At 39.6% G+C, this 22,069-nt stretch overlaps 1 protein-coding gene across 2 annotated transcripts in view; it reads right to left on the bottom strand.

Annotated features, from left to right (window-relative positions):
- Window positions 1-22,069, bottom strand: part of MICU1 (mitochondrial calcium uptake 1) — a 258,934-nt gene that overhangs the window by 194,927 nt on the left and 41,938 nt on the right. For both annotated transcript variants that reach the window (XM_009458672.5, XM_054659695.2), the window contains exons 2-3: window positions 4,174-4,335; window positions 467-635 (exon numbers count right to left, since the gene is read on the bottom strand). In XM_009458672.5, coding sequence (XP_009456947.1) covers window positions 467-635; window positions 4,174-4,334 — 330 coding nt within the window. In that variant the 5' untranslated portion in view covers window position 4,335. The remainder of the gene's footprint in view (window positions 1-466; window positions 636-4,173; window positions 4,336-22,069) is intronic.

Here is a 22,069-nt window from a genome sequence, read left to right on the forward strand (position 1 = left end):
TAGGCATGAGCCACCACGCGGGGCCTAATTACATAAAATCTTGATAGTCATTTGAAGTTTGTGCTGTCCTCAAAGTTACTTGGTCTTCTAGAAGTTATGTTTCCAAAGAGATTTTATTCTGTCTCTACAACCTGATATCAGAAATACCACAAAGACTCAACTTAACATATATGATAACATTTAGCATCAGGAAGATCCAGAAAAAAAGAATCACCTTAGGCAGTTGAACTGAAAGAACTAAGAAAAAATATGCTAATCATGGTTATTGGTCCTAGATCCTTTTAACTACCTCCTTTAACCTCACATTCCAAGAGTACTTTTGGCTTAGAACATGATAGAAAATAGCAAAGAAGTGATAACTTGAAAGTGAAGATGAACCATCTGAAACATATGATTAAAAAGATTGAACTGCATTATTCTACTTTAAGATATACTTCTGATCAACTTATAAGACTATGTTTCATACTTTTCTGTCTCTGAATCCAGAACGCTTCTTCTTTTTCTCTTCTGGGTGAGGCGCAAGATCTGCAGTCTTTTTCTCATGGTTACAAACATCCCCTTCATCTTTATTCTTCCCTTTATCACCGATGTCACTTTTTAGGTTGTCTACACATGGTGGAGATTCTGCATGGGCCCTGGATATGCAAAAAAGAAATCTAGATTAATCCTGAACGTCCATCATACTAGACAAATAAGCAAACAGATACAGCTTAGCAGAGCAACAGCAATGAAATTTGTCAAATATTCTACATGAAGAAGTTCCTCAAAAAATATAAAATAGAACTTCCACATGATCTCTGGCTATATATCCCAAAGAAATGAAAGGGTCTCAAATAAATATTTGCACATCCATGTTCACAGCAGCACTATGCACAATAGCTGAAAGGTGGAAACAACTCAAAAGTCCATTGGCAGATGAATAAACAAAATGTGGTATATACAGATAATGGAATATTTTTCAGCTTTAAAAGGAAAGGAAATCCTGTCACAAGCTACAACATGGATGAATCTTGAGGGCGTTATGCTAAGTGAAATAAACCAGTCACAAAACCACAAATATTGTATGACTTCACTTACATGAGTTACCTGGAATATTTAGATTTACAGAAACAGAAAGTAGAATGGGGGTTACCAGGGGCTGAGAGAAGGGGAAGCAAGGAAGTTGCTCTTGAATAAGTAGAGTTTCAGTTTTGCAAGATGAAAACGTTCTGGAGATCTGTTTCACAATGATGTGAATACCCTTTAAACTACTGAACTGCATATTTTAAAATGGTGAAGACATGTGACAGAAGCCCTCATCCACACATCTTCCCATTGAAACCAGAGACGATGAGCCCTTCCAGTACAAAAACTAAATGGACTAGACTTCCAGCCATAGAGCGCCTCCTTGTTCTTCATCTCACTCCAACTCTTCCCATTCTCATTCTCCCCTTGTCCCAACTGTAACTGAAAGGGTGGAATATCAAGGTCTTTAGAAAAAAATGGTTAAGATGTAAGTTTTATGTTATGCACCTTTCACTACAATAAAAAGGAACATAAATAAAGAAGAAATAGGGGACCAAAATAATATAAGTATTTCTTTTTTAAAAAATAATATAAGTATTTCTGGTAGTTGAAGCCATTGCTGCAATGATATAATACTAAAATTAATTAAATATTACAGAACTGATGAAATACAAAAAGAAGACTTTTGCTTACAGCCGTAATGGAGCAAACGATAATAGATCTGACTTCCTACCAGGGCAAAAATACAGAAAATTGAACAAAATATATCAAATGACTGCTTTCAGACACTGCACAGTATGCAACTCTCTAAGAAAATGGAGGCCTGGCCAGGCGTGGTGGCTCACACCTGTAATCCCAGCACTTCGGGAGGCCGAGGTGGGTGGATCACTTGAGGTCAGGAGTTCGAGACCTGCCTGGCCAACATGGCAAAAAACCATCTCTACTAAAAATACAAAAGTTAGCCGGGTGTGGTGGTGCTTGCCTGGTCCCAGCTACTTGAGAAGCTGAGACAGGAGAAGGTCTTGAACCCAGGAGGCAGAGGTTGCAGTGAGCCGAGATTGTACCAATGTACTCCAGCCCGGGTGACAGAGTGAGACTCCATCTCAAAAAGAAAAAAAAAAAAAAAAAAGAAAAGAAAAGAAAAATGGAGGCCTATAATTGCCCAGAATTTCTGTCTGGAAACATTTTCTAGACCACAAAGAGGATCCCAAGCCAAATACAGTGATCTTGCTAAATTAAAGTGACAGAGATCAAAGTTTGGAAAACCTGAGGTGCCTGGAATTGGTGAGGCAGAGGACTCAAAAGGAAAAAGTCACACAGAGAAAGAGCTCCAAAAATGTACACAGAACACTCTCGAGTATTGAGTCAACACTCAGCAGTGCATTCTTAGGATGAAACTACACAAAGTAGTTGCCAAGGAGCCACAGGCCAGTCAATTTCCAGAGCTCACAAGCAGGAAACAATCAAGCTGAACACCCAAGGCATTTAGTAACATCCCAGAAAGATCATGCTATATTAATAGGGCTAAGATAGCTCTAGAGGCTGGGCATGGTGGCTCATGCCTGTAATCCCAACACTTTAGGAGGCTGAGGTGGGCAAGTCACTTGACCCCAGGAGTTCGAGACCAGCCTGACCAACATGGTGAAACCCTATCTCTACTAAAAATACAAAAAAAAAAAAAAAAAAATTACCCAAAGGATCATACGTCATGCTGCTATAAAGACACACGCACACGTAAGTTTATTGCGGCACTATTCACAATAGCAAAGACTTGGAACCAACCCAAATGTCCAACAATGACAGACTGGATTAAGAAAATGTGGCACATATACACCATGGAATACTATGCAGCCATAAAACATGATGAGTTCATGTCTTTTGTAGGGACATGGATGAAGCTGGAAACCATCATTCTCAGCAAACTATCGCAAGGACAAAAAACCAAACACTGCATGTTCTCACTCACAGGTGGGAATTAAACAATGAGAACACATGGACACAGGAAGGGGAACATCACACGCCGGGGCCTGTTGTGGGGTGGGGGGAGGGGGGAGGGATAGCATTAGGAGATATACCTAATGTTAAATGATGAGTTACTAGGTGCAGCACACCAACATGGCACATGTATACATATGTAACTAACCTGCACGTTGTGCACATGTACCCTAAAACTTAAAGTATAATAAAAAAAAAAATTAGCCAGGCATGGTGGTGCACACCTGTAATCCCAGCCGGGCATGGTGGTGCACACCTGTAATCCCAGCTACTTGAGAATTGCTTGAACCCAGAGGCAGAGGTTGCAGTAAGCTGAGATCATGCCACTACACTCCAGCCTGGGCGACAGAGCAAGACTCCATCTCAAAAAAACAAACAAACAAAAATAAAAAACAGAGAGTGACAGAGTCAGAAAAACAGTAACTATGTATTTTAAGAAAGAGAAGACTGTGGCTCACTACATTTTCTCTTCTTTCCAAGGAAGTTTCCATAACTAGTGAAAAAAATTATCAGGGACACTAAAGTACCAAGGTTCCTTTGTTAATTTCACAGGGTCACCAAATTGTGAAGTCTCAGAAAGCATTCATTTTTTTTTTTTTTTTTGGAGACAGTTTTTCTCTGTCACCCAGGCTGGAGTACAGTGGCACAATCTTGGCTCACTGCAACCTCCACCTGCCTCTCAGGTTCAAACAATTCTCCTGCCTCAGCCTCCCAAGTAGCAGGGACTATAGGCTCACGCCCTGTGTCTGGCTATTTTTTGTATTTTTGTAGAGATGGGTTTTTGCCATGTTGGCCAAGCTGGTCTCGAACTCCTGACTTCAAGTGATCCGACCACCTTGGGCTCCCAAAGTGCTGGGATTACAGGTGTAAGCCACCGCGCCTGGCCAGAAAGCCTTCATTTTCTAAAGCTGCTATTGCTATCCCTATCCCATTATTTAAAATGTTCAGCAGAGGAGACAGGCAGACCTTGAAGCACAGTGTTTCCTAAGTATTGCCTTGGCATGTTGAATTCTTTGAAACATCTTATTTCATAGACGAATATTAACAATACCAAATGATCCGAGCAAGAAATTCTGATACAGAGTTAAGCCAGAAATCAACTCCTTTCTGACAACAGAGATGACTGGAAGAATAAAAGTATACGCAAGAACAAGATGGTTGGATAACACTCACCTCTTCCACAAAAGACCAGTACTTGCAGTTACTGCAGATGCTCCCAGGAAAGCCACCATCATTAGTCTTCGCCGGATCTGGATGGGCTGTGATCCTCCATGGTACCATCGAGAACCCACAGCCAGTTCTGCCAAAGCAGAAAGTGAGTTCAGACGAAACATCCTGTGGACAATAAGTAGAAATGTCACTCTTAGCTAGTGGTAGTTATGATGACGATGATGATGATCCTACCAACATTTCTAATAAACACTAAAGTAATTGCTCTATGACAGGCACTATTCTAAACAATTTGCTTATATTATCCCATTTAATCCTCAGAATAATCTTATGAGCAAAGTACTACTTATAAACCTGACATATTAGTCAAAGTACAATTAGAAGACAGAAACCACATGATAATTTGAGTATGAAACTTTTAATATAAAACATTATTAAGGCCAGGTATGTGGCTCATGCCTGTAATCTTAGCACTTTTGGAGGCCAAAGAGAGAGGATCATTTGAGCCCAGGAGTTGAAGAACGGCCTGGACAACATAGTAGGACCCCATCTCTACCAAAAAAAAATCAGCCAAGCATGGTGACATGCACTTGTAGTCCCAGCTATTCAGGGGGCTGAGGTGAGAGCACTACTTAAGCCCAGGATGTTGAGGTGACAGTGAACTATGGTCAACAGAGCAAGATGCTGTCTCAAAAAAATGAATAAAATAAATAAAAAATAAAAAATTATTAGTTACAACAGGAAATTTACTACTCAGAAGTTAAAGAAATAGCAGATATAGGGAGCAGTTACTATTCTAGATCTGACACAGAGCACCAAGAAAAGACCAGTCTATAAAAGGTCTACTCTCACTCACAGGGCAGAGATCAGACTGTGTGGAGAGGGCACAGCTATGTATGTCAGAGAAACTTACTAAGGTGCCATGCCAGCAAAATGCACTAGAAAGCCACTCTCTGTGATGCCAGAACAAGTCATCTACTGGACAACTCATGCCAGCGGAATTTGTTGGGAAGCTGACCTTTGCGATGCCAGGGGAAGCCACCCATGGGGAGGCAGTTTCACTAGGAAATTGCATATGAGAGTTGCTGCTAAAACTCCTTAGGAGTTGGGTGCCATTGAGTGTCCCACTAGTTCCTGCATGCTATAGAAGCAAGCCACAAAGGGCACACTAGACTCAGCAAGAAACACCCCTCCTCCAGGGTCCTTCTAGTCTCTCTACTGACAAAGTTTAACAGTAACTGGCAAGGGAAAAACTTCCAGTATCACAAACGGGACAATGAAAGATGTGTTTAGAGCTGAAATGAAAAAAGATAACTGGTACCCATATTTTACAGATCTAAAATATAACTTGCTCAAGAGTACAAAGGTAGGAAGTGATAGATCTAGAATTTGAACCTAGGGAGGACTAACTCCATACTTCAATGTCTCGGAGTTAGGTAGGGAGACTTCAACCTAGGAGGGGAGACTTTGCTGCCCCCTACCTTATAATGCTGACACTGCTTTGAAGTTTTTATTAAATCTTTTTCACACCCAGGTCCTTGGAAGCCCTCCTCCCTACCAGATTCTCTATAGTTCAAACTTCACTTAAAAAAAAATTCTTTTAATGTTTTGTTTTAAATCTGAAACATCTGTATTAGTGCATATTACTGTTCAATAAATACTTACTCTTCCATCCCCCATCCCTTAGGCAAAATTACTTTTCTACTTTTTTCTTCCCCTTCTGCATATGAATGCCAGGTCATAAATTTCCTTCTCTTTAAGTTTTTGGCGTATGTCTTGCCATATGTCTTGCTCTAACCAATGGAATGTGGACCAGTTCCATGAAGTGCTTTTAGGAGGTGCTGCTGTTAGTTCTCTTGTGTTCCTGCACTCCATCGAGGGAAGACCATGTCCCAAAGAGACACTGATCCTTCAAACTGGCATCCATAATGAACAGACTTCAGCCTGGAATAAACCACTGTCAAGCCCAGCTGAGCCAGCTGAGCACAGCTGACCTGTAGAATGCTGGTGAGAAATAAATGTGTGTAACTGTAAGCCGCAAAGATTTGGGTGTTGTTTGTTGCCCCATCAAAAGCCAACTAATTCAGCATCCAAGATAATTACTGGGAAGTTCTTATTCTTTTTTTTTTTTTTTTTTTTTGAGACTGAGTCTTGCCCTATCACCCAGGCTGGAGTACAGTGGCGCAATCTCGGCTCACTGCAACCTCCACCTCCCGGGTTCAAGCGATTCTCCTGTCTCAGCCTCCTGGGTAGCTGGGATTACAGGCACACGACACCACACCTGGCTAATTTTTGTTTTTTAGTAGAGACAGGGTTTCACCATGTTGGCCAGGCTGGTCTCGAACTCTTGACCTCAAGTGATCCATCCGCCTCGGCCTCCCAAAGTGCCGGGATTACAGGCATGAGCCACCGTGCCTGGCTGGGAAGTTCTTATTCAACAAAAATTTATTAAATTCATACTGTATATACATCCCTATGTGAGACCCAGAAAGCCAAAAACTATCTACATTCTAATTAAACAAGATAAATACAAAACACTTTTAAAACAATACATTTCTAAAATCATATATATGCATATATATATATATATATTTTTTTTTTTTTTTTTTTTTTTGAGATGGAGTCTCACTCTGTTGCCCAAGCTGGAGTGTGGTGGCATGATCTCAGTTCACTGCAACCTCTGCCTCTCGGATTCAAGCAATTCTCCTGTCTCAGCCTCTTGAGTAGCTGGGACTACAGGCGCATACCATGATGCCTGGCTAATTTTTGCATTTTTAATACAGATGGGGTTTCATCATGTTGGTCAGGCTGGTCCCAAACTCCTGACCTCAGGTGATCTACCTGCCTCGGCTTCCCAAAGTGCTGAGATTACAGGCGTGAGCCACCGCACCCGGCCTAAAATTATATCTTGAAGTATAGAAATATTATGATAGAAATGACAGAAAACTACAAATAAAAAAGATAAAGTTGAGAATGGGTTAGTCAGCAAAAGCTTTTGCTTAGTCTTAAGCCTCAGAATGGTGTAAAATTTTGATTAAGTCAGAGAAATGTTGAGACACCCCCAAAACCATAAGATCATTTCGGGCACCTCCATCCAGAGAATTAATGTAAATGATTTTTTTCCCTCTAGATTATGACCTTCAGGGCTCAGTATAGTACCTCACTGTTTTAATACACCAGATGGGCTGATGGAAGAAGAGGCATTTCTTTACGGTTCCACTTTTTTGTAGAGGTAATTCATTCAAATTATACAAAGAATCCATGCCCCCTTTGATTTTTCTCAAAGCACAGTTCACTGATTCCTAAATTTGTGTGTGTGTGTTTTGAGATGGAGTCTTGCTCTGTCGCCAAGGCTGGAGTACAGTGGCATGATCTTGGCTCACTGCAACCTCTACCTCCTGGGTTCAACCAATTCTCCTGCGTCAGCCTCCCAAGTTGCTGGGATTACAGAAGTGTGCTACCATGCCCAGCTAATTTTATATTTTTAGTAAAGACGGGGTCTTACCATATTGGCCAGGCTGGTCTCGAACTCCTGACCTCAAGTGATCTGCCCGCCTTGGCCTCCCAAAGTGCTGGGATTACAGGTGTGAGCCACCATGCCCAGCCCACTGATTCCTAATTTAAACTACCTTGCACTTTGTACATATCTTCCTATGGCATACGTAATTTTTTCTCCCCTTGCCTCAAGGCCCAAATTATTATTTTTTTTCAAGTTGTAAACACATAGTCTAGCACAGGACTTGTTACATTATTAGTGCTTAAAATACTTAACCATTTTACTTTCACATGTCTGTGTACAAACTATACAGGTACTTGCTCCTAACATTTAGGTATACTCTAAGTTCCTAATTTACTTAGAAAACTGTCTTCTATTATTTGGATTCAAGTCAGGTTAGACTACTTAGGCATCTCCTAAAATCAATGAGCTGGTTACTATTAACTCTTCCCTGGGACCTATACCTATAATCTCTTATGTAAACTTTGCTCCTAGCTCCCTTCATCCAATCTAGGTCCAATTTTGAAACTGGACCTAAATCTTGCCCTCATATAGACAAAATGGAAAAACTGTTAATCTTTTCTCCTATTTTCCATGACCTAAGCTTTAATAACACAATTCTTATATCCTTCCCCAATCCCAGAAATCATCTCATTTTATTGCACATACTCTAGCAAAATCCAGCACCCAGGAGGCTGTCCATTATATTTTCTTCCTGTCTGGCAACTTCTGATTTTTTTTTTTTTGGTTCATTTCAAAATTAACATTTCTCAAATCCACATGTACACTCACATAAATAGCACTGCTCTTCGCTACAGCAAAAATGAGCACTAAACTAAAACATGCATATCTGGAGGAAACATTATTCATCACTGACAACAGAAAGAACAGACACTTGGAAGTTTTCAATGTTTAAAATAAATAACAGCCAATTCAAAAGTTGGAACAGGATGAGTGCAGTGGCTCACACCTGTAATCCCAGCACTTTGGGAGGCCACAGCGGGCAAATCACTTGAGGTCAGGAGTTCGAGACCAGCCTGGCCAACATGGTGAAACCCTGTCTCTACTAAAAATACAAAAATTAGCTGGGTGTGGTGGCAGGCGCCTGTTATTCCAGCTATTCAGGAGGCTGAGGGAAAAGAATCACTTGAACCGAGGAGGCGGAGGTTGCAGTGAGCCGAGATTGTACCACTGCACTCCAGCTTGGTTGACAGAGTAAGACCCTACCTCTAAAAACCAAAAGTTCTAACAGGCAAGGGGTATATAAGCCTGGAAGATAAATTTACAACATCTGATCAGATGTAGAGAACAGCTAGACATATGATCAACTAAGTAAGCCACAATCACTTGAGAAGGACCTTTGAATGCCAGACCAAGAATTTAGAGCATATGTAAAATAGGAAGCCACTCAAGTTCTTTAATAGGAAGAGATCATGGTAAAAACATGGGTTAAAGCATTATCAGTTTATCTATTAGCAGTGCATGGAATAAACTGCAAAGAAGCAAAGGCAGAGAGAGCTGACAGGAAAGTGATGAGTACAGCCAGAAGGCATTAATAACCTAGGTATTGGGTGATGAGTGCCTAGATTATAAGTGTAGAAATAAAAAACAGAATCAAACAAAAAATTTCCAAAGAAAAACAAAATGTAGTTGGGCATGGTGGCACACGTCAGCTACTTAAAGAGGCTGAGGTGGGAGGATAGCTTGAGCCCAGGAGTTTAAGTCCAACATGGGCAACATGGTAAAACCCCACCTCTAAAAAAAAAATAATGATAAAGACATCGGTATCAAACACATATTAATATCTAATTGCACAGGAGATATGGAAGATAAAAAGGAGAAATAAATTAAAACAATAACAACAACACTAAGTACTATGGTAAAAAAAAAAAAAAAAAAACAAACACTAAGTAGTATGGCAGAAATCCAATGATCCAAGATCTGGTCTCAACTGTACTACTCAACAGCTAGCTGTATATACTAAAGAAGCTCATCCCTCCTCCTTGGGAAAAAAGCTCACTCACTGGTAAAATGAAAGAATTGCGTAGGTGAGCTTAGGGTTCCTTTTATCTCTTTAGCACTCTCATATCTTTGGTAGAAAACACTATAACAAAATTTAATTAATTTCATTTAGGAGAAAAGACTAAGATCATATAAAGTATTCAAGATTTATTAGTTTGGGCAATCCATTTCTATATGCTATGGCTCTAGGGGATTTTAAACTTTGAAAGTTCTGAGTTTCACCAACTCAGACCCAGATAAGTTATGTGATTTCCTCATAGCTAATTAGTACAAAAACCTATAACAGATCCTTGCATTTTTGACTCCCAAATAAACTTAATGAGAAAAACCTGTTTAATAACTGTTCTCAGCAGAAAAAATATAACAGCCACACTCTAAAAGTAGATCAAATGCCCAACTACAGAAAAATAAATGATGCTATAATAACATAATGGAATGGAATGTAAATATTAAAAATGATAATAATTAAATATTATTAAAATATTACTTCACAAACCAACAGAAAGTTGGGTAAAGATATAAAAAGACAGTTGGAAAAGAAATAAAAATGGCTCTGAAAACTGTGAAAAGATACTTAATCTCACTCATAATAAAATAATGCAAATTAAACCTATACTCAGATACTTCTTTTCACCCATCAAACGGGCAAAAATCAAAAAGTTTGAAAACACATTTGTTGACAATGTTGCAGAATGGCACTACTGATGAACATGCAAATCTGTACAATTTATGGAGGGCAATTTGGTAATTTGCATTAAAATTACTCATATAATCTGCATATACTGGCCTAGAAATTCCACTTCTAATAATATACCCTAGTGATGTACTTGCACACTTGTGAAATTATGCACATGTATGTGGTGCATAATTATTATATCATAGTTTATAATAGCAAAACACTAAGAACTACCCCAATGTTCACCAAGAGAGATTGGTTAAAGTATGATAAATCTATATAAAGCAATACCACATAGCAATAAAGAGAATGAGAAAACTTTATGTAAAAACATGAAAAAAGTTCATAGTGTTATCTTTTTAAAAGCAATAGGCCTGCCGCAGTAGCTCATGCCTGTAATCCCAGCAGTTTGGAAGGCCAATATGGGAGGGTCACTTGAGTCCAGGAGTTTGAGACCAGCCTGGGAAACATAATGAGACCCCCATCACTACAAAAAAAAAAAAAAACTAAGGCAACATATGGAATACCACATACAGTATGCCACCTTTCACATAAAAAGAGGAGAAAATAAGAACGCATATGTACTTATTAAGTAACAACACACTCACAAAAAGTAATAGTAGTGGTGCTGGTGGGAGTTGGAAATAAGATAACATACAGAGAGATTTTTATGATATGCTATTTCATTTGAAACAAAATTTATGTATTTATCCATGCAAACAAATGTACAGTATTTCATATTAGCATTTTCATTTAAGTTTAAAGGAAGAATATAAGGTAATATGCACATGCCAATTAAACTTTGTAAAATATATAATCACATGGTTAATTTTTTATTTATAAATAAAATTTAAATTAGGCAAATAAAATTTAATGCTCCCCTAGGGATTTTATTTAAACTTTTTCATTTAAGTAAAAATAAAGGCAGGCCCAGAAGGCAGTTGTTGCATTCCCCTCAGCCAGGAACTGTCACTTACCAGCCCCACCACTGAGCTCAGGCCCAATAATGTCTCAACAATCAAGGCACATTATGGCAAGCTTCCCTAGTGAGATAAACTTTATGTAAATCAAGCTCATATCCTTTTATTTTGAGTACTGGCACATTCTTACACAAATTAGCAAACTATTACAATTCCAGACCATATCCTTATCCTGACTTAAAATTTCTGCTTGCCTTTTTATATTTGATTTACCCCCTTATATTTCTGACCCCTGACAACTGCACATTTAGAGAAGGACTGCTTGGCTTTTCCAATCCTTGCACTGGCCTAAATAAACCTCTCCTGTACTATTAACCAACTATTACCCGACACTGTTGTTGAAAGCAGCACCTGCTAACTCTGTGGCCAAGAAACATATCTGAGATCTACCCAAATCTGGCCACCAATTAAAGTGAGAACTCAGTTAAATAAAATGTCAGCCGGGCGTGGTGGCTCACGCCTGTAATCTCAAGTACTTTGGGAGGCTGAGGTAGGTGGATCACCTGAATTCAGGAGTTCAAGACCAGCCTGACCAACATGGTGAAATCCCATCTCTACTAAAAATACAAACATGGTAGCACATGCCTGTAATCCCAGCTACTCGGGAGGCTGAGGCAGGAGAATCGCTTGAACCCAGGAGGTGGAGGTTGCAGTGAGCTGAGATTGCACCATTGCACTCCAGCCTGGGCAGCAAGAGTGAAACTCCATCTCAAAAAAATAAAATAAAATAAAAAATAAAGATGGGGAAATAATGAGATAATAATAATGATTTATTGGACATTATGCAGGTTTTTGTGTGGCACAAGCAAGAAGAGTATGTCAGTCTAAAAAAAAGATACTAAGGAAAATTATCCCCAAATATGTTGAATTTATTCGGGAATGAGAAATGAGAATTATAATCTAGAATGCATGGGATGGCAAGTCACCAGCGTATCCAGTGAGGAAAGGATAAAGGGAAGCTTTATTAGGAAAAAGGCAGAGATTCACTTAAGCTGCTTAGAAACAGAGTTCACTTGTTCCAGAGGCCCAAAGCCATTGCTGTTGTTAGTTCACTGGTGGAGATGCCATTACTGGGCAAGTGTTCTTTTGAGAGCACTGGACAAGTGCGCTCAAAAAAAGGACTAGGTTTATTACTAGTTGTAAAGAATGTCTAGTAATAAACCTTCTCAAAATAGGAGATGCCTGGATGATGTCAAAGAGTTTCTTGTGGGATTTTTAGAAAGTTCCTGAAAATGGTTCTCTCTTTTCTCTCTCTCTCAATTTTTACGGAGATGGGGTCTTGCTGTATTGCTAAGGCTAGTTTTGAACTCCTTGTCTCAAGCAATCATCCTGCCTCAGCATTCCAAGTCCATGGGATTACAGGTGTGAGCCACCATGCCCAACTTTTTGGAAACACTCATCTCACACATGTAAGCAGCAGTCTCCTCTGTCTGTGGCCTTCCTAGCCCTATTTTGTTTGGATCTAACAAAAGTGATTCATCCTAATATCTGTAACTTTCACAAATATTTGTATTTTTTTACATTTTTAATAGCTTTAATTGTACAAATAATATAAAAATAAATTTTCATTGTCTAAAATGTTACACAGAAGCACAAAAAAAGAGTAAGTCTTCTTCAAATAAAGGCATACCTCATTCTATTGTGCCTCACTTTATGATACACTTCATGGAGATTGCATTTTTCACAAATTGAAGGTTTGTGGCAACCCTGTTTCAAACAAGTCCATTGGTGCCATTTTCCCAACAGCATACACATACTTTGTGTTTCTGTGTCACATCTTGGTAATTCTTGCAATATTTCCAACTTTTTCATTATTACTATATTTGTTATCATGATCTAGGATCAGTGACCTTTGGTGTTACTATTTTAATTGTTCTGAGGCACCAAAAACCACGCCCAAAGATGGCAAACGTAATTGGTAACTGTTGTGTGTGTTCTGCTTCACTCACCCGTCATTTCCCCGTCTCTCTCCCTTTCCTCAAGCCTTCTCATTCCCTGAGACACAGTAATATTAAAATTAGACCAGTTAACAACCAACCTTACAAGGGCCTCTAAATGAACGTTCAAGTGAAAGGACAAATTTCACACATCTCACTTCCAATCAAAAGCTAGAAGTGGGCCGGGCGCGGTGGCTCACGCCTGTAATCCCAGCACTTTGGGAGGCTGAGGCGGGTGGATCACCTGAAGTCAGGAGTTCCAGATCAGCCTGACCAACATGGCAAAACCCCATCTCTACTAAAAATACAAAAATTAGCTGGGCATGGTGGTGGGAGCCTGTAATCCCAGCTATTCGGGAGGCTGAAACAGGAGAATCTCTTGAACTTGGGAGGCAGAGGTTGCAGTGAGCTGAGATCGTGCCACTGCACTCCAGCCTGGGCAACACAAGTGAAACTCCGTCTCAAAAAAAACACCAAAAAAAAAAAAAAAAAAAAGCTAGGAATGATTAAGCTTATGAGGAAGGCATGTCAAAAGCCAAAGGCCAAGATAGGCCAAAAGTTAGCCAAGCTGCAAATGCAGAGGAAAAGTTCTTGAAAAAAATTAAAAGTGCTACTCCAATGAACATAAGAATAAAAGAGTGAATCAGGCTTACTGCTGATGTGAGGCAGATTTTAGTGGTCTAGACAGAAGATCAAATCAGCCACAACATTCCCTTAAGCCAAGGCCTAATCCAGAGAAAGACCTTAACTCTCTTCAATTATATGAAAGCTGAGCAGTGAGGAAGCTGCAGAAGAAAAGTTTGAAGCTAGCACAGGTTTATGAGGTATAAGGAAAGAAGTTGTCCTCATAACATAAAAGGTGCAAGGTGAAGCAGCAAGTTATCCAGATCTAGCTAAGATCATTTGATGAAGGTGGCTACACTAAACAAGAGATTTTCAGTGTAGACAAAACAGCCTTACTAGGAAGAAGATGCCATCTAGGACTTTCACAGCTAGAGAGAAGTCAATGCCTGACTTCAAAGCTTCAAAGGACAGGCTGACTCTCTTGTTAGGGGCTAATGTACCTAGTGACTTTAAGTTGAAGGCAACGCTCATTCATCATTCTGAAAATCCTTAGGATCCATAAGAATTATGCTATATCTCACAATTTGCAATTGCAAAAAAAATATGGAACTGACCTAAATGCCCATCAACCAACAAGTGGATAAAGAAAATGTGGCGTATATACACCATGGAATATTACTTAGCCATAAAACAAAATGAAATAATGGCTTTTGCAGCAACTTGGATGGAGCTGGAGGCCATTCTTCTAAGTGAAGTATCTCTGGAATGGAAAACCAAATATTGTATGTTCTCACTAATAAGTGGGAGCTAAGCTATGAGGGCACAAAGGCATAATAATGATATAATGGACTCTGGGGGCTCTGGGGGGACAGGTGGGAGGGGAGTGAGGGATAAAAGACTACATATTGAAGCCTGGGCATGGTGGCTCATGTCTGTAATCCCAGCACTTTGGGAGGCCGAGGCGGGCAGATCACCTGAGGTCGGAAGTTCGAGACCAGCCTGACCAACATGGAGAAACTCCGTCTCTACTAAAAATACAAAATTAGCCAGGCATGGTGGCACATGCCTGTAATCCCAGCTACTCGGAAGGCTGAGGCAGGAGAATTGCTTGAACCCGGGAGGCGGAGGTTGTGATGAGCTGAGATTGCATCATTGCACTCCAGCCTGGGCGACAAGAGCTAAACTCCGTCTCAAAAAAAAAAAAAAAAAAAGTATACGGCCATACCACCCTGAAAGCACCCAATCTCATCTGATCAGTAGAAGAAGTCATTGCATATGTGGAGGAAACAGCAAGAGAACTAGAATTAGAAGTGGAGCCTGAATAGCACACTGGAATTCTAATTCAAAAGTTGCAAGTTTCAGTCCTGCTAGCGTCAAAAAAATTGTTTTTGTAAATTTCAATTAAAAAAAATTTTTTTTAAGTAGAGCCTGAAAATGTGACTGGATTGCTATGATCTCATGGCAAAACTTGAATGGATGAAGAGTTCATCCATGTTCATACAGCAGCCATCAACATGGATGAACTTTGTTCTTCTGGATGAACAAATAAAGTGGTTTCTTGAGATGAAACCTACTCCCAGTGAAGATGCTGTGAACATTGCTGAAATGACCATAAAGGATTTACAATATTCCATAAACTTTGTTGATAAGGCAGCAGCAGGGTTTGGGAGAACTGACTCAAGTTTTGAAAAAATTTTGAAAGAAATTACCTGGGTAAAACACTATCAATCGGCGTCCTATGTTACAGAGAAATCTTTTGTGAAAGAAAAAGTCTATTGATGCTGCAAACGTCATTGTTGTCTTTTTTTAAGAAATTGCCACAGCCACCCCAGTCTTCAGCAACCACTACCCCTGATTAGTCAGCAGCCATCAACATGGAGGCAAGACCCTCTATCAGCAAAAGGATTGTCACTTGCTAAAGGCTCAGATGATTGTTACCATTTTTTAGCAATAAAGATTTTTTTTTTGAGATGGAGTCTCACTCTATCGCCCAAGTTGGAGTGCAGTGGCATGATCTTGGCTCACAGCAAACTCTGCCTCTGGGGTTCAAGTGATTCTGCTGCCTCAGCCTCCAGAGTAGCAGGGATTACAGGCATGTGCCACCATGCCTGGCTTTTTTTTTTTTTTTTTTTTGTATTTTTAGTAGAGGCGGGGTTTCACCATGTTGGCCAGGCTGGCCTCAAATTCCTGACCTCAGTTGATCTGCCTGCCTCAGCTTCCCAAAGTACTGAGATTACAGGTGTGAGCCACCATGGCTGGCCCAATAAAGTATTTTTAATTAAGGCATGTACACATTTTTTTTGCTGTTGTTGTTGTTGTTTTGAGACAGAGTCTCGCTTTGTCACCCAGGCTGGAGTACAGTGGTGCAATCTTGGCTCACTACAACCTCCACCTCCCAGGTTCAAGCGACTCTCCTGCCTCAGTCTCCCGAGTAGCTGGGACTACAGGCACCTGCCACCACACTCGGCTAATTTTTGCATTTTTAGTGGAGACGGGGTTTCACCATATTGGCCAGGCTGGTCTTGAACTCCTGACCTTGTGATCCGTCCGCCTTGGCCTCCCAAAGTGCTGGGATTACAGGTGTGAGTCACCGCGCCCAGCCTATTTTTTAGATATAATGTTACTGCACACTTCATAGACTACACTATAGTATAAACATAACTTTTATATGCACTGGGAAACCAAAAAATTCATATGACTTGCTATTTTGCGACATTAGCTTTATGGCAGTGGTCTGGAACCAAACCTGCCATGAGGCACACCTATACCTAAAATACCATCACTCTCCCTAGAAGTAACCTCAGAAAGCAGTTTAGTAAACATCTTTCCTGAAATTTTTCTATGTATTTACATATAAATAATATTGTACATTGTCTTAGTCTGTTCTGGCTGCTGTAACAATACACCTTATACTGGGTAATTCATAAACAACAAAAAATTATTGCTTATAGTTCTGGAGGCCGAGGAGTCCAAGATCAAGGCACCAGCAGATTCTGTGTCTAGTAAGGGCCTGTTCCGCATAGACACAGGCTTCTCATGGCTTCCTCACTTGGTGGGAGAGGTAAGGCAGCGCCCTTTGACCTCTTAAAGAGCACTAATCTCCTTCAATACCAACATTACAATTTACCCTTTCCACCAGTGTATCAGTGAACTCCTGTTCCTGTATTAGATACAAGTTAAGCAACCCTAATCCACAAATCTGAAATGCCCTAAAATCCAAAACTTTTTGAGTGCTGCCATGGTGTTACAAGCAGAAAATTTCATACCTGACACATTTTTTTCATTTTATTAATAGTATGTTTTTTTTACCATTAAGTACATATGTGTGAATAGGCATAAGATGATTGCTAATTGGTAGCATATAAATTCAGAGTCAGCAACAATGGTTATGCCAAACAACCACAGAATGTCCACATAGGTGGATGCAATCTCATGATAACAAGGTGACACCTATGCTTCTGATGGCTCAGTGTATTTAAACTTTGTCTCATGCAAAAAAATTATTAAAAATATGGTATAAAATTACCTGCAGGCTATATGTATAAGGTGCATATGAAACATAAATGAATTTTGTGTTTAGACTTGGGTCCTATCCCCAAGACATCTCATTATGTATATCCAAATATTCAAAAATCAAAAAAAAAAAAAACTAAATGTTTCTGGTCCCAAGCATTTCAAATAAAAGATAATCAACCTGTGTCATCAATCTTTTTCATTTATATGATAGATTTTAAAAATGCCATCTAAATTAATTTGTATATTTGCTTTAGTAAGAGAATTTTATAATCTTTATTTTTCAAGAGTTTATCACTGTTGTTGTGAGAGCTACTGGAATATTAAGTTATATTTATTTTACTTAATTCCAGTCTATTCCCAGCCCTGAGGCATCATCTTTTCTTCATTGTAAAAAGTGGGACATTGTTTTCAATGTAAAATAATATGTCTAGGTATGATGTAATTAATACCCACTATTCCATCCAATGTTATTTTTTAGTGGAATGTTATTTTTATTAAACAACCCCACCCCACTCTACTCACCCAAAAAAGGTTAAAACATTCTCAACTTAAACCATTTCAATACTTTTCCAATTCAATCTCAGCTGTACCACTACTGACTGGAAAGATTTTCATCCAAGCTTTTGCTAATTTATTTATTTATTTATTTATTTATTTATTTATTTTTTGAGACAGAGTCTCACATCGTCACCCAGGCTGGAGTGCAAAGGCACGATCTCGGCTCACCACAACCTCCACCTCCTGGGTTCAAGTGATTCTCCTGCCTCAGCCTCCTGAGTAGCTGGGACTACAGGCATGCGCCACCACACCTGGCTAACTTTTGTATTTTTTGTAGAGATGGGGTTTCACCATGTTGGCCAGGTTGGTCTTGAACTCCTGACCTCAGGTGATCCACCCACCTCAGCCTCCCAAAGTGCTGGGATTACAGGCGTGAACCACTGTGCCCGGCCAAGCTTTTGCTTTCTAATGGCTGATTATACTTTCAAAATACTTGAATAAATTATCCATTCATTTCCTTATGGAAAACAATGATTTAATCTAAACAGCAACAAGGTTCTCAAAAATATTCCAGAAGTTTCATCTTCACAAATTACTGGAAAACATAATTATTATTCTGCCACATTTACCTTTGAAAACAGAAAAAAAAAGACAACAGAAAATCTGAATGAATTATAATAGCAAACAAGATGCCAAACTCCACACTAAAAATTACAGTATGCCCAATTCAACTGAGGAGTAGTGACATAATTACCTTAGTGCTCCACAACACAGATGGATGCACTTTTTCTTAATCTATTTTATTAAAACTGCAACCTAGAACAACTTATTAAATACACACTAGGCAATAGTGCAAACATAAACAAATGCATTTATTTCACTGATATGTGCAATGCTGCTTTTTTGCAAAGGGCGTATATTATCACAAAACATTTGCCATCTATGATAACAATAGCTGCCATGAACCTAGGAGAAAAGTGAAAAAAGTTAGCATCTGTTATGCCTGTACTTAAGACTTAATGAGGCCAGGCACAATGGCTCACACCTGTAATCCCAGCACTTTGAAAGACCAAGGCAGGCAGATCACTTGCGGTCAGAAGTTTGAGACCAGTCTGGCCAACATGGTGAAACCCTGTCTCTACTAAAGTACAAAAATTAGCTGGGCATGGTGGTGCCTGCCGGTAATCCCAGCTACTCAGGGGGCTGAGGCAGGAGAATCGCTTGAACTTGGAAGGCGGAGGTTGCAGTGAGCCGAGATCACACCACTGCACTCCAGCCTGGGTGACAGAGCAAGATTCTGTCAATTAATGCATTTGAAGTTACTACCAACAGAACTAACAAGAGTTACTGCTCAATTACACTAGAGTAAATACAAAAAACTTAGCTTATCATTCTAGTTCTACTACCAGCCACCCATTGACCAGTAAAAGCCTTCTTCACTGAGACTATATTCTGGAAGATGCAGGGCACTGGTGCATCTTTTTATTTTGTCTTAGAAAAAGACTTTCTAAGTCCTTTTCCGGTTCTAAGAGTTCATTTCAGAAAAATAAAATATAAAGGTACTTTGTACATTTTGGAGAAACAAGGTCATCCTGAGTGTTTTTGTTTTTTGGTTTTTGTTTTTCAGATGGAGTTTTCACTCTTGTTACCCAGGCTGGAGAGCAATGGCGCGATCTCAGCTCACTGCAACCTCTGCCTCGCAGGTTCAAGTGATTCTCCTGCCTCAGCCTCCCTAGTAGCTGGGATTACAGGCATGTGCCACCACGCCTGGGTAATTTTGTACTTTCAGTAGAGATGGGATTTCACCATGTTGGTCAGGCTGGTCTTGAACTACTGACGTCAGATGACCCGCCTGCCTCAGCCTCCCAAAGTGCTGAGATTACAGGTGTGAGCCACCATGCCCAGCCCTGAGTGGTTTTTAATGAGACAGTATCCTATATTAGTCTCATTCATTTAAGCAAATCATAATCTAAAATGTCCAATTGTCATTATTTCATTCAGACCATTATTTATTGAGCAAAGTATTTTGCGAGGACACAGCAAGAGGCACAAAGATGAACAAGACATAGTCTTTGCCCACTAACACCTTATAATTTAGTAATGAAGATAAAACAACTATTCAAATAACCATAATGTGGCTGGGAGCAATGGCTCATGCCTGAAATCCCAGCATTTTGGGAGGCCAAGGTGGGTGAATTGCTTGAGCTCAAGCAATCTTGAACCTTGTCAGGTTCAAGACCAACCTGGACAATATGGCAAAATTTTGTCTCTACAAAAAATTTAGTTTTTTTAAATTAAATTTAAAAAAATTACTTGGGCATGGTGGCACAAGCCTGTATTCTCCACTAGTCAGGAGTCTGAGGTGGGAAGATCACTTGTGCCCAGGAGGTCAAAGCTACAGTGAGCGAGCCATGATCATGCCACTGCACACCAGCCTAGGTGATAGAGCAAGACCTTGTCTCAAAAAGAAAAAAAAAAAAAGAACCACTGGGCATTGTGGCACGTGCCTGTAGTCCCAGCTACTCAGGAAGCTGAGGCAGGAGGATCATCTGAGCCCAGGAGTTCTGGGCTATAGTGTGCTACATGACCATCGAGTGTCCACAATAAGTTCAATATCAATATGGTAACACCAACAGGTTGCCTAAGGAGGGGTGAACCAGGCCAGGTTAGAAACAGAGCAGGGCAAAACTCCCATGCTGACCAGTAGTGGGACTGGGCCTGTGAACAGCACTGCAGTCCAGGCTGGGCAATGTAGCGAGACCCTGCCTGTTAACAAAAAAGAAAAAACAAAAATAGCCATAATACAAGGCAGAAAAAAAAAAAAGCAAGGGCTACAAGAACATATTAACAGGGATTCAATTACATTAGGTTGGGAAGTGGAAAGGGCTCAACACAGGCTTCAAGGAAGATTTACTTAGGGTAGGAAAGCGCTAACTATTCTTCACAAAATAGTTTGGCTGAATGCATTTTTTTTTTTTTTTTGAGACAGAGTCTTCCTCTGTTGCCCAGGCTGGAGTGCAGTGGTGCCATCTTACCTCACTGCAACTTCCGCCTCGCAGGTTCAAGCGATTCTCCTGCCTCAGTCTCCCAAGTAGCTGGGACTACAACTGTGTACCACCACACCTGGCTAATTTTTGTATTTTTAGTAGAGATGGGGTTTCACCACGTTGGCCAGGCTGGTCTTGAACTCCTGACCTCAGGTGATCCGCCTGCCTTGGCCTCCCAAGGCATGATTACAGGTGTGAGCCACCTCGCCTGGCCTGAATGCATTATCTTAGAGCCCTCTAACATTTTATTGCTAGATGATAATACATACATGAAATTATTCGAGGAATGGGATAAGCTACTAGAAATACAATGTGTACTGTACAACTAAGAGACTGCTCAAAACATAACACTATATTAGATTTTAATTATGCCAAATCATTTTTTAAACATCTCTATAGCTTTTTTAGATGAAATGAATATTTCAAGTTCTTCATTGAAGACACTAGAATGACTGCCAAAATACAGTAGAGATTAATGTTCATGTCCAGAAAAGATACATTTCATAGCTTAAAGTGACATTAGTGACACAATAAATGAGAAAAGCTCACACTTCAGCTAAGCCTGTTCTGAGAAGTGAGTATCTTCCAATAGCAGAGAAAGCTATTTTAAATGATCTGGATGAGAATGTAAAGTTAATTTAAGTTACACAAGTCTCTACAGTATAAAATGATAATTGTAGAAACAAGTATCATCTCACAGAAATGTTAGATTTGAGACAGAAGCTTTGCACATGTTCTGTTAAGGAAAGATGCTATCAAAAAGCAAGTCAACATTCCACAGTACTTCACCTTCTGATACTCTCTGAAACAGTCCTTTATCCACCAAGAACCTCCATGGTTCACCTTCTTAAAACACCATACAGCCTTTTTACTGCAACAATAAAACCTGAAACTTAACGTCTGGTGAAGGAGTAGTAGTAAAGGGTGAAAATCTGCCCTTCCAAATAACTGCACAGAAAAACAAAATATGGAAAAGAAAAAGAAAAAATAACCAAAGATACACTTATTTAAAGCAAAAACCAACCATTCAGGTAATTACAGAAACAATGATGTCTAAAACCTCTATAATGTATTACTGTGTTCAGATCATAAATAAGGTTTCAATATGTAAAATTTCCATAAAATATCATCTCCAATTTGATTTTCAATTCAAGTCTCGGAAA

Source organism: Pan troglodytes, chromosome 8, assembly GCF_028858775.2.
Source record: "Pan troglodytes isolate AG18354 chromosome 8, NHGRI_mPanTro3-v2.0_pri, whole genome shotgun sequence".
Classification (NCBI taxonomy): Eukaryota; Metazoa; Chordata; class Mammalia; order Primates; family Hominidae; genus Pan; species Pan troglodytes.